Genomic DNA, 12,542 nt, shown 5'->3' on the forward strand with positions numbered 1-12,542 from the left:
GAAGAGTTCCTGGCTGCCTTTTATTCTTCTGCAGACAGTGAGCACAACGGGGCTCTCGCTGCCTGCTTTTGGCTTGCGTGGATTCACAATAAACAGCTCAGCTGTGTGTTTATTTTCAAGACTGATTCAATTCTTCAAAGACAACTGCTCCCAACTTGTGAATACTTGTTAGTTGCTGGAAAGTTGCAGAAGTGAAGATCAGCTCCTCGTTTCATGCCAACAAATTAATCTGACGATGTGGTACTGTCTTTTCCACAGGTGTGTGTGTACTAGGACTGTCTGAACCTCCCTGTAACTAATAGCCTGTATATAATTTGGAAGGAGAAATCTTCAATGGAAGACCCCGAGGGAATAAATGGGAAGTCTGTAAGTAAACAACTTGTCAGTCCCGAGAAAAAAAGTCACGGCTTTTAAAGTGGCAATTATTTTTGTGGCAACCAAGTGAATGAAAGTCTTAGAGAGCTACACGCTCTTTTAGTGATTGGAGGAAGCAGGGAATGATGAAATTAATTGAGAGATGGAGTCTTATGCTAAAGCTACAGAAAATTAAATATAGCTTTAAAAATACTCATCTTCAGTGATTCATATTACAAAATGATGGTTGCTGCTTTCTCTAAGAAATATTTGGCCTTCTGTGTTTATGTTGTTAATATTTTTATCTGTTAGAGACTTTTCATCCCATTATTTGAAGTTATTTCTCTTTGTCTGTGTGAATATATGCAAATACTGCTTCTGGGAGAAGCGAGTGCAACTCTTAGCTGCAAAGTCTTAAGAACAGTGGCAAAAAATGTAGTAGCATTGTTGTTTGTTGTAAATGCCTGCTTGTAGAGTCACAATAATAAGAAATTTTGCAAATTATCAGGTGCAATTAATTTCATGCATGGTCAAATGATTAGTTGTGTGTGGATTTGTTAGTTTAATTTGTGACATCATTCTTGGCACTCTGAAATTCAAAATGCTGCATATATGTATTTTATTCTGAATTGTTTAACAGAAACTGAGCATATTGAGATTATCTAATTTTTACCAATTTTAAAATAAGTTCAAAAGCTATTTAGTAAATTTAATTAGATTTATTTCCTGCATTTTTTGATGTGTTTATTTTCTACAGTTGACAGTACTCTATTCTCTCTCACTCTTCCCTTTGTATTTTATGTTTCTATATCCAGTTTCCCTGATGCTTCCATTTCATGTAGCAACAGAGTAGAAGAAGCCAAGCCCCTTAATAATAAGCCTGTTGTGTTGCATGTTTTTGTTACACTTCATGTGTATTGTAACTTTTGCTGTCTGAAGCAATATGGCTTTGATTATTTTCCAATGTTCATTTGCTCCAGTCTTGTCTCTATGTGTACGTTTGGGTATTTATGCATCACTGCTACCCTCGTGTGTGGACAGGACCAGTTAACTCTTAGGGACAGGGTGGCCATGGTTACCAACAGGGACTAAACAGGGATGGTCCTGTTTGCAGTTGCAGTGCCAGAGCCTTCAGCACCACCCAAGCGCCTCATTCTATTTGGAGTTAGGCTTTCCTCCACGCATGAAAAGCCTTTCCCTGATGCTGTCAGGATTTTCTGTGGCTTCCAATGCAACACTTGCCCTCTGTGTGCCCGGCATAGCCTGGGCTTCGTGTGCTGCGGAGGGTTTGGGCTGGGTAATTGTATGCTGGAGCTGTATGTAATGACAAAAGTAAATGTCACTTAACATAACAGGACTCTTAAGGGAAATATTTGTTCATGGTTTGGCAGCACCAGCACTCCTGTTGGGGTTGTTCATTCCATTCCTTCTTTCCACCACTTGGTCCAGGGAGCCTGTAAAACACTTCATCTGCTCAGGGTTTCCCTTCACATTACCCTAGTGGGTGGTAGTTGTTGATGCTATCAGGATTATCAAAATCTAAACCAGTAACTGCTGAATAGACCCACTGCACTGACCAGCACTCAGGCTTCTGTAGATGAGGACTGAAGCGCCCAAAGGTACCTGACTCTGGGCAGGGTGTGACTCTTCTGATTGCAGTGTCATTAGAGAGGTTTAAAATCGGGGTATTGAAACCTGGAATCAGATCCTTCAACTAGGTCTTTCTTGAAGTCATTCATAACTGGACAGTCTTCTGCGTTTGCAACAGCCACCTGACCAACAAGGAGGTTTCTTAAAAGCAGTAGACAGGAGGCAAAATTGTCTTAGTGAAAATAAAGATGATGGCATGAACAGTGTTTTTGTTTATTTTGCTCTGTGTGTGTACACAAAGAGAAAGAAAGGGTGAGGGATAGATTAGCACTCTGTAATTAGAAACCAGAAACCAAAACCTGTGACTTTGAAAACCTGGTGCTAGTCCATAGGAAAAGAAGAAAACTTCCCTACACATACCAGTTGAAAGGTAATTTAATTTTTTAACCGGCCAATGCAAACTATGCAGTGGAAGAAGTTTCAGGTACATGTGTATAAGGGAGGAGCTTTACTCAACTGTGAAATGAAGCTGGATAATGTTTTAGGAAGACAGAGCTAGATGGACAACAGAGAAAGTACCAGGAGAAGGAGAAAGTAAAGGAAAATGAAAGTTATCAGACAACAGTATGAGAGAGTAGATGAGGAAGTACTTTGCCGTTGTCTTTGGCCAAGATTTCTCTTTTGAGGAAGGGGATGATGTTGCACATGAGAATACAGCCTGTCAGTTTTGATGTGCACAGATGTGTATTATGGTAATGTGCCCATAATAAGCCCAGTAAACTCATTTCTGCACTTCTGTTACACAGCTGAAAGAGTATTTTAGCCATTTCCTAATCAAGAAATGGTTCTAATTGTACTGTTACGTGCTTGGTTCCCATTCTGTAGGAAATTAATTTCAAACTTGGGCTTGCAAACCTGAATGTTACATCTGCCCCTCCCTTTCCTTTACTGGGTTCTTGAGAAAGAAGCACAACACAAACCTGAGGCTGGCTGGACAGAGGATATCAGTGTTATCCCTAAAGTTCTATTGCTTTCTTTCCAAGTCCAAAAAAGACTTTGAAGCTTCTTTGCTAATGATGTGTGTACCTATCAATAATGGTTCACTCATGTTTCATCTAGCTCAAACAAATGTTTGGGTTTTCTTAATTCCTATTTTCTTCACCATCCTGAGGGGGCTTTTCTGCCTGCCAGTCATTTGCAACAAGTCCCACTGCTCAAATATACTTGAGAAATAAAAAATAACCTCTTGTTTTAATTACTTTTGAGATGAAAACGTCATTTTGGGTGTTACAGAAATTCTGATTGTAAGGAAACTGAGACTGAGTAACAGTACATCTTATACAAAATTGATTTCAAAAAATTTATGCAAATTTATCATGGCTTATATTTGTGGTAGGCTAAGTCTACCACTTCCAAACTTGGCATTGGCATGAATCTATTGCCCTGGAAACCCTCTAGAAGCCCTAAAAACATGACAAACACTGATAAGATTCAGCATGATAACCCAGGTGGTTAGAGGTACCCTGATGATGACTTCTAAAAAAAACTCAAAAAGGGCAGCGTAGAGGTCAGCAGGTATTTTATTTCATTTTGTTTGTCTGTGATTTTTTTTTTTTTTTTTTTTTTTTTTTTTTTTTAATGCATGGGTTCTATTTGTTTGCAAAACTCAACACAAGAAAATTTTCACAAGTAAATATTGGCATGCGTTCAGCAGTTACTATACTCTCTGGGGATATTTTGAAGGGCTTTTCTTCCATAACCCTCTCTCTCTTGTAGCGATATTAAGTTATTATATAGCATAAAATAATTTTCATTCCTACCCTGTCCAGGCTCATAATTGAAAATTCTCGTTGCAAAATTGCACACCAAAAGTATTTTCAGTATCGAGTATTTTTGATGATGGAGTTTGCCCATCTGGAAAACAGAGCGAAGACTCTGAGGCCCTCCAACAGTCAAGGTAGATCCAAATAGTGTGTACCCAATGAGCCAAAAAAGGAGGTGCTCTTGATCCACTCCAGCAGTTAATCTTCTCTGATTCCCCCCACAGCCCCCAAACCTCAGCTTTCAGTCAGCACTCAGGGCAGCCTGGCTGCGTATTTCCAACTTCTTTCTCCTCCCTGCTGCTCAGTGGACACTTCTCTCCTGCGCACCCCATGTCACGTACCGGAGAGCGGCACTTTGCACCGAAAATTCACCTCCTACCTCTGCTAGTGGAAAGACACAGAGCAAGTAGTTGGTTTCAGCAAGAAAGGGGGGAGGGAGAAAATAAAAACCCAAACCAAAAAACATCCAGCACCTGGCTGCAGCAAAATAATGAATTTTGCAGCAAACATGCGAGGTTCTGTGGAATCTTGGAAAAATGCCAGACTCCACGACCACAGAAATGCTGAGTCCGTGGGGCCCAGAGAGAGATGGCTGGGGCAGTTCACATCTCTCTGTCTTTGTTTCAAGCTCCTTGCAGTCTTACTGAGGCATCAGATTACACTCTCTTCACATTTTCAAGGTTATCTTCACTACCAGAAGGGCTAGAAAGTTCATTTTGTTTCAAGGCGAGCCAGGATCCGGCAGCACAACTCTCGAGCGGTTTCAGAGGCCACTGCCACGGTGGTGGCATGGCTGTGCCTGAGGGCACGGCTGGTGACCTCCAGATTTGAACAGCATCGTCAATGACATGTTTGTCATGCTTACTCACATTACCTGTTCGTCACATTAGAGAACAAAGTCCATGAGGAGGAAGGGTGAAAATAAAAGTATTTTACCTTTGGTTGAAAACTTACAGCATTGTGACTGTGAAAACCGTGCATATGCTGCCTAGTTTTTCTCAAAGACTGGCACGGCACTGCCCTCCCCTCTGTGTTCCCCTCTCCTTCTGAAGAAATGCGTGACCTGCTTCCTTTTTGGAAAGCTCTGCAAGGCAATAACCAACAAGCACCATGCAATTGCAATCTGTAACTGAGCCTATAAAATGTAATCGCCCGCACCCTTCCCACTCCCCTTCCCCTCTCTATCTGCAATTCGTAGAATATTGGAAACATAAGCCACAAAACCCACTTATTACGCTCAGTAAGTGTCAAAAAGAATGAACAGCCGGAACTAGCTGATGTATTTAAGTTCCCCAAATTGAAGGGAGCTGCTGCTAGGCCGTCCATAGCAACTGCTCAATCAGTAACTATTCACAGAATTTTTTCTTTCAAAACATTCTAGTGAAAATACTCCTGCAGATTGTAAAGCTGTTTGTGGACAGTTCGAAAACGTTATTCACGACAAGCTCTTAATTCACCTGGGTTTGCAGTAACACCATGGAGAAATTCTTGTCACTTAAAATGTACCTTTCCTAATTGGTGGCAGAAATCCTACAGTGCCATAGGCAGCAGTGCTTGTAGCAGTGAAAGAAGTACTGCTACCCACAGTTTGTAGTGTTGGGCATACTCCTCGACGTCACAAAGACCTTGCAAGGGTTTCGTTGGGGTGCATCAACAGATACCCCCTCTTATCTTGGTTACAAATCCTTTTTTCCTCAGAGAGGTGGAGCTTTTTCTTTGTCATGGCATGAGGCATTTTTAGGTGACTTGTAAAAGTGGGTATATGAGAAATACGCAATCCGTCTGACTTTTTCCAGCCACTGTGTGCAACTGTTCAGCGTGGAGCCTCTTCTTGATGAAGTTGTAGCTTAGCCCTTAACAGTAAAAAGCAAACTGCCAGTGAAGTTTATTTTCTTTTTTACTAGGTTTTCTGGACCATTGTTCCGCTCGAGGAGCCATGTTTGTTAGTTTTGGCTCTCTGACTTCTCTTCCTTAAGGATAAACTCTCCTTAGGCAGTTGTACAACTATGCACTGAAGGACTGCGTAGCAGTTTATTCACAGCCCAAGCTCCAGCCGAATTCAACTGTGTGACTTCCTGGCTTAAGCAGGGGTGCATCCGTAATGTAAATACCTACTTGATTCTGTGGAAAACCAGGAGGTTTTTTGTTTGCTCTTGTAAAAGATTCCTGCGGGAAGCTTAACTTTAAAGTTGGCATCCAGCCTTCTCTGCTGTGACTCGGATACTGATCTGATTTTGTGCTTTCATGGACATTTTTATATTTGAAAAATTTTAATTCAACATTAGCTTTGCTTACAAGCTGCAGAGCAGAATAAAATCACATTACAAACATTGTAATATTAGATTTTATCACCATTTATTTCTTCTCGTCTGCCCAGGGATTTCTACATGTTCGGTAGAACTAATTTGCAGTCAGACACTGAGGTCTTCTAGAAGGCCAGCAGGCTCCACAAACTAATTTATCCAAATAACCAATCCCTCATAGGCCAACCATAGAAGGACACCAAAATGGCCTAAGCAGGCAAAGCCCCCTTTTGAAGTCTGGAATGTTTTGACTGACTTGAAACAGGCGGCAGGAATGAAGGGATAATTTTCAGTGACCCATGGGACTTTTTTGCCATTTTCAAATATTAGGTAAAACAAAGAGAAATTGCTTGTTCTAATTTAGAAAGACTTAGCAATCCGGAAGGTAACCAGACTCAGAATTGAGTACTAAGGTATAGAGCTGAAGTTTACTTAATGCATTGAAGGTTTGCATCTGGGTGTATGGTATTTACACACCCACACATACACAGGCTGCTTTACTTACACATACACATACCTAAACTGTTTTTTTTTTTTTAATTTGACTTCTATAAAAAAGCTTTAGTACAAAGTATATTTATGCAATATTAAGTGGACTAGCTGAAATGCTGTTTTTAAGTACATACGTTTTTTCTCAAAACGACAATTTCTAATTAGAAGGATGTGTTTCTGTTGCCGCTTCAAAAGTCACTCAGATGCCAAGACTTCCATGCCATACCTATTTTCTTCCACTCCATGTCCTGATGCCGTCTGAGTAAATATGGAAATTAATACAATTTGAAGTGGGTTTTCTAGCCTAAAGTACTCTTGCAGATACAAAGGGGAAGTATTTTGATGCATACATAAACTCACAATTTTCTATGAATACTTCTAGGGAGAAAATGTGAATATTTAGAAATAAAATGAAAACTTTACAGATCAGGTACTTCATGTTCAGCTACTTGAATGTACATCTTAAAGACAGTGTGGAGCAATCACATGGATTTCAGCAGCTTTTTTAGAGACATACTCTTGTAAATTTGGTCTCAAGTTTACTATGCACACCTGTGTGATAGGTCGAACACTGTATTTAGCAACACTAATGACACAGAGCAGCTCCAGCACTCAGCTTCATCCCCATGACATTGGCTTGCAGGTAAGCTGGAGCTTCCCAGAAGAAGGAATGTTGTCTCTAAGAAGGATCACTAAGCCAGTAGTGAAGATGCTCTACCTGTGCTTAATAGAATTATGTTTCTTTAAAACAGTATTTTGATGAGGATTTTGGTCACCAACTCACCCTTTTGCTTCTGATATCTTTGGTGGTTCTTGTCATGGAGCATTTCTGTGCAGCTCACATGTGTGTCCTGATAATTGTATGGATAGCAATGTCAGTAGATGGGAGGTTCAAGTCGGCAGTTTAATATTTATGGTATTGGGTTGGGCTGTGGCTGTCACTGGTATTGCTCCTACATACAGAACAAACTCCTAGTTTTAGTTTGTTATTTTACATGGGATATTGAAATATAAGTTCCTCCCGATTTCAGATTTCTCTGAAATATTCATTCTTACTGTTGTCCTATGGTAATAAAAAATACAATAGAATGACAAAGAAATCCTGTTTAAGTGCAGTTTTCAATCCTGTATATAGTGACCTCAGATTAGTGGATTTCAGAAACATGATGTTTAAATTAATGTTATTTTGGTGTGAGTTTATATATGTGTGTCTGTGTGTGTCTGTGTGCATGGAATGTATTAGATTAAATTAAGTTATGTTCCAGCTTTTACTTGAGGAATATAATTTTGTTAGTAGTTAATAATGTTAATGCCATGATTTTCTCATATTATGTTTACATATATGGCTACAGTAAAATCAAATTATATTTGCTGGGGGTAAGATTAGTCAGTCAAGAAGCTGTTTACAGGAGAAATTAAAATTTAGACTTGGTAAAGAGATTCTTCTTTATTTCTGTCTGCCTTGCTGTACTGTCTAGACTCTCCTAGAAGTCGTAGACTCAGTGGTCTCATGGTTCGTGCACAGCACAGCAGCAGAGTCTGGCAGTGAATGGAAAGCTTCATAGGGATTTCTCATCAATCACATAGAATTTGTCATTTCAGCATTTTTGGTATTCAAAGCCTTATATTCTGCCACCACCATTCACACAGGATGGACTTTCCATTGTACTGACAATGCACCTCTACAACTGTGGAGTGCAGCAGATGGGAGAAAATTTCTTCCCAGCTCCTATGGAGGTCAGCTCCTACCCAAAGCACAGGATTTGATTATCCTGATTATAATTTACAGAGCTGTAAGTGCTGTTAATGGTCATGTGTCAATGAATGAAATTGCTTGAAGACAAAAAAAAAAAAAAAAAAAAGTTTTATCTTTTTTCTCATTCTATTTTAAATGAAGAAAGTAGGAGAGTAAGTAATTTCAGACACACTTTCATACTTTCCTTATGCTGCGGAGTAATTTTAAAATATAATCTAAGTGTTGCATTTGGGTAAAATGAATGGGGATTCAAAAAGTGAGAGCTTTTAGAGTAAGCACTGCTTTGGTGCTTTTAGTTTCAGGAATTTTCTCTTGCTGAATGTGTGTTTAATACTGTAGATATTTTTAGAAAGTAAGCATGATCTATTTTTTATTTTATTTTTATGCTTAATAATTGGACATATTTTTCATGTTTGACCACCCTTTTAGGCCTGTAAATAATTTAAAAGATCTAAAAGTATCTCAGTATTCAGAATCAACTAGTTAAATGCTTATGTGCCTGGCTTTCACCTTCAGTTATATGTACATGAAGAAAGAATCTAAATTTAGGATTGCCCTGTTCCACTTCTATTTTCCTGCTCTAGTTTGAAGCATTAGTTTTTTAGGGAACAAGCAAGGTGTATTTAATGGTAGGCTGATGAGTACCTCGGATCTTTGTCCTTTGCAACCATACTTTGAAGAGGGAGAAGGTGCAAGATCGGTGTTATGTTTTTCTCTGGTTTTTGCAAGGCTTTGTAAAAGCTAAGCGGCACATCAAGCAGGTTTCTATAGTGCAGACACTGCATAAATCCTCTGCTCAGTCCCTGTAAGGGCTGTGTGCTGCCATTATGCTTTCTAAAAACAGAAGACAAGCGCACTGCCAAATCCTTGCAGCACTGGACATCAGCTCTTTCTGTTCTTAACTTGTCTTGTTTAGTGATGCTCAAAGTCTGTCTTATTTGCCAGTATTGCATCCTCTTTTGATCATCAGGAGCAAAGAGTGTCCTGCACTTCTTGGTAGCTTGGAATCTCCATCTTTGCAATTTCTTATCCATCTGCAATTTTTTAATAAAATAATTACCTCTGATGAGTGTAATTAATTTGACACCATTTTGGTCTCACAGTAAGTGAGACTTAAAGACAAAAGCTACTCAGAATCAAACACTTTCAGCCTGTTCAGAAAGAGAAGAGCCTCATATGGCAGCTTGAATAACCTCAGAGTGGGACTAGCAGAGAAGAGCAAGAGGTAAGTGCATGCCACCAGACTGAGTTAGGTAACATAACTTACCGCGGTGTTCCAGCAGGGATGGGTGGCAGACAGTTAATGACAGATGGAGAAAGAGAGCAAATCCTGCTTTCGAGAGGATGGAAGATACATCCAAAACATTGTGTTTAATGCTGTCTTTCATGAACTTGCTTTTGTGAGTGCTTTGATTCTCTGTGATAAGTTCCACAAGATAATTATGCCTTTTCAAAGAAAGTGGGTTTGTTGTTTTGTGCTTGCTGCATAATAACTGCAGCAAAAACTTGGGGTTGTTAAGTTTTCCTGACATGAGAAATAATGAATTGTCAATCTCTTTTCACTTTTTGCAGTCTCTTTCCTGATTTGGTAGAATTCTCTTGTTTTAATTACATAGAGGTGTCTCTTCCAAGCTGAAGAGCCTCATTTTTTCCTGAGGCTGCTGCCGAGCTTTGTGTGAGAGATTCAAGATGTGAGCACTCTGTCTTGATGATGTTTTCTATTTTACTCTGTGTTTCCTTCCTAATAATTTTAACTCTTTTGACTGCCATTGGCCACCAAAGCATTGTTTTCAGAAAATTATTGGCAACAACTGCAAGATCTCTTCCTTGGGAACAACAGATAATTTAGCACTTTTTCTTGTCCATTCTCAGTTTGAGTTGTCTTTTACTTTGCATTTATCAACACAGAATTTCACCAGCTCTTGTCATGTGTAGTCACCATGAAAGCACTTTTATGCAGGCAGATTTACTTTGAGCTGACCTGAGTCATTTAGCAAATTTATAACCTTGCTGTTTGTCATCTTTTCTGGGGTATTTATGTTTAATAGACCAGGTCATTTTGGAATTCCACTAGTAACATTGTGAAAACTGCCCACTTACTCAGTTCCATCCTTTAAATAGTAATTAATGACAGACCTTTTATTTTACCTTATGACAAATTGTTTAAGAGCTTTTGGCTTGTGAGAGCTTTTCAGAAATCTAAATATACTTCATTAACCAAATCATCCTTATCCAAATAATCATTAACTCCTTACAGAAACGCAAGTAATCTTGAAGTTATGACTTCTTTTTACAAAGCCATGCTTTCTCTTCCCCATTACATCATATTCCCATGTGCCTACCAATTCTCTTGTTTATTATAGCAGCTGATTTGATCATGCTTCCATTGTTTTAGAGATCTTGGGTGAACTCTTGAATCTGGCTGGTTTGTGTCTCTTCATTTTGTTCATCCAAAGCTTCTGCTGATACTCTGTTTTAGAGCTGTCAAGGTCTCCTCTTCTTGGATAGTGAGCATCACACAAATAACTAATTTAGCTGTTTCTGCAATGATCTTGTCTTGACTGAATTTTCCTTTGTTACCACAGTTAAAAGTTGACAACAACAAACAGCTTTTTGGTTGTTTTTCATGAAGTATTTATACTAATCTGAGACAATAACAGATGGTTCTTCAGGGTTGGGGTATTTTTTGCCCTATGTTTTCCTGGGTTGCATTTGAATCTACAGAACATGAGCCCTTTTCCAGTTTCAGGTGTTTAACTGTAGTGTGTGGCACTCAGCTGATGTTATGTCTCTGATGGACAATCAGAACGTTTCTCACTGAAGCTAATCGGTTTAAAAAAAAAAGTCTTTGAAGCCGAAACTCTGTATGAATTTGTGTTGAATTGTTAAATAGTTTTTGCAAAAAAAACCCAAACCAAACCAATCAACCAACCAACCAAAAAACCAAATAAACAAAAAAAAAACCCAAAACCCCGGAGAGGGGGTGTGGTGGCATCAGCCGGCAAATCAGGAAGATGTGATTCCACTCCCTCTCCACTCTGTTCTTTGGTGATGGTACTTTGGGGTGTTTGCCCCTGACAGTTTGAGCCAGAGCAGAGAGGTGAATGACCACCTTGCCCTTATGTTCAAGTGTTCCGCCCACTTGGCTGCAGGTGAGCAACATTTTCCAGACCAACAAGAGGAATGGAGGAGCAGTTTGTATTCTAGCTCCAATCAGTCAGAAATGTGGTTTAAGTTCTCTTTTGCATTCTTTGGCTTGTAAGATAGGGTTGTAGGAAACACCTGCCTCAGCCACCTACCCCCTCTTTCTGTTGTCATTGAATCTTTTTGTTAAAAGCTCTGTCTCCAAAACTTTCTTCTCCCCTTGCTAGTAAAGTTTCAGGATTGTTCTGATTTATAGTCTGACTCAAAAAGGTTAGACAGATTTTGGGAGAGTGGGAACATAACCTTCCAGAAAAACTTGCATATGGGAGTGTATTTTGCTTTCTTTTTGGAACCTGCATCTCACTGACCAAGAAAAGATGCTGCTGGGAAACATTCAATTATTTATGCAATATTATTTTCAGGTCAATTGGTAGCTTTGTAATTTTCAAAACAATGTATAATATGTTCTTTATATCTAGGGGAGGATCAAAGACCCATTCTGGCACGTGGCACAGAGAGAGAAAAGGGAAAAGCAAGCTGTTGCTTAAAGAAATTGCATGTTTAGTTTAGAACAACATACGATGGAAGAGTAAATTTTAGAGTTTTAAGCCCATCTATTCTAAACCCAAATACTGAGAGTTGAATTACTTAATTTATTTTTAAAAATATTATATTTTTAAATGAAAATTTAATTTATTCAATACTCTTAATAAGTAATTCAATGACTATTTTTTCTTGTCTTTTGGTTGAACAGGTGCACTGTTTGAAGATTGACTCTCGTACAGGGCTTTGTTCCTGCTGTTAAAGATCAGTAACCAGTCAGATCTATTGAGACTCAGGCCTCAGGTAGTTTAGCACCCCTGGCTTCAGTGGGCACTTGCAGACAGTGCCTGCTGCAATGTTGCTGGATAAATCTTAGAGCTTGGGACTGAAAAGACAGTCTGCATCATTGCTCCTATGCACTGTGGCTGAATCCTGAGCAAGTCAGCTGGAGTGCAAAAGGTGTGGTTCTGCTCTTACCTTGTGCTCTTTTCTTTCTCCACTTTATTCCTCCTTTTTCCCATCTCTGTTGCCTTCTGT

The 12,542-nt window shown here is 39.2% G+C and overlaps 1 protein-coding gene across 9 annotated transcripts in view; it reads left to right on the forward strand.

The window, feature by feature from the left end:
* Nucleotides 1-304: 304 nt before the first annotated feature.
* The window catches only part of EYA1 (EYA transcriptional coactivator and phosphatase 1), a 146,777-nt gene continuing 134,539 nt past the window's right edge, over nt 305-12,542 (forward strand). For 8 of the 9 annotated variants that reach the window (XM_040060879.2, XM_040060893.2, XM_040060945.2 and 5 more), the window contains exon 1: nt 305-366. In XM_040060879.2, the coding sequence (XP_039916813.1) occupies nt 334-366 (33 nt within the window). In that variant the 5' untranslated portion in view covers nt 305-333. Of the gene's footprint in view, nt 367-9,487; nt 9,544-12,542 lie in introns of those variants that run through there. The other variant, XM_040060933.2, reaches the window with a different exon arrangement.

The sequence above is a fragment of the Hirundo rustica genome, chromosome 1, assembly GCF_015227805.2.
Source record: "Hirundo rustica isolate bHirRus1 chromosome 1, bHirRus1.pri.v3, whole genome shotgun sequence".
NCBI lineage: Eukaryota > Metazoa > Chordata > Aves > Passeriformes > Hirundinidae > Hirundo > Hirundo rustica.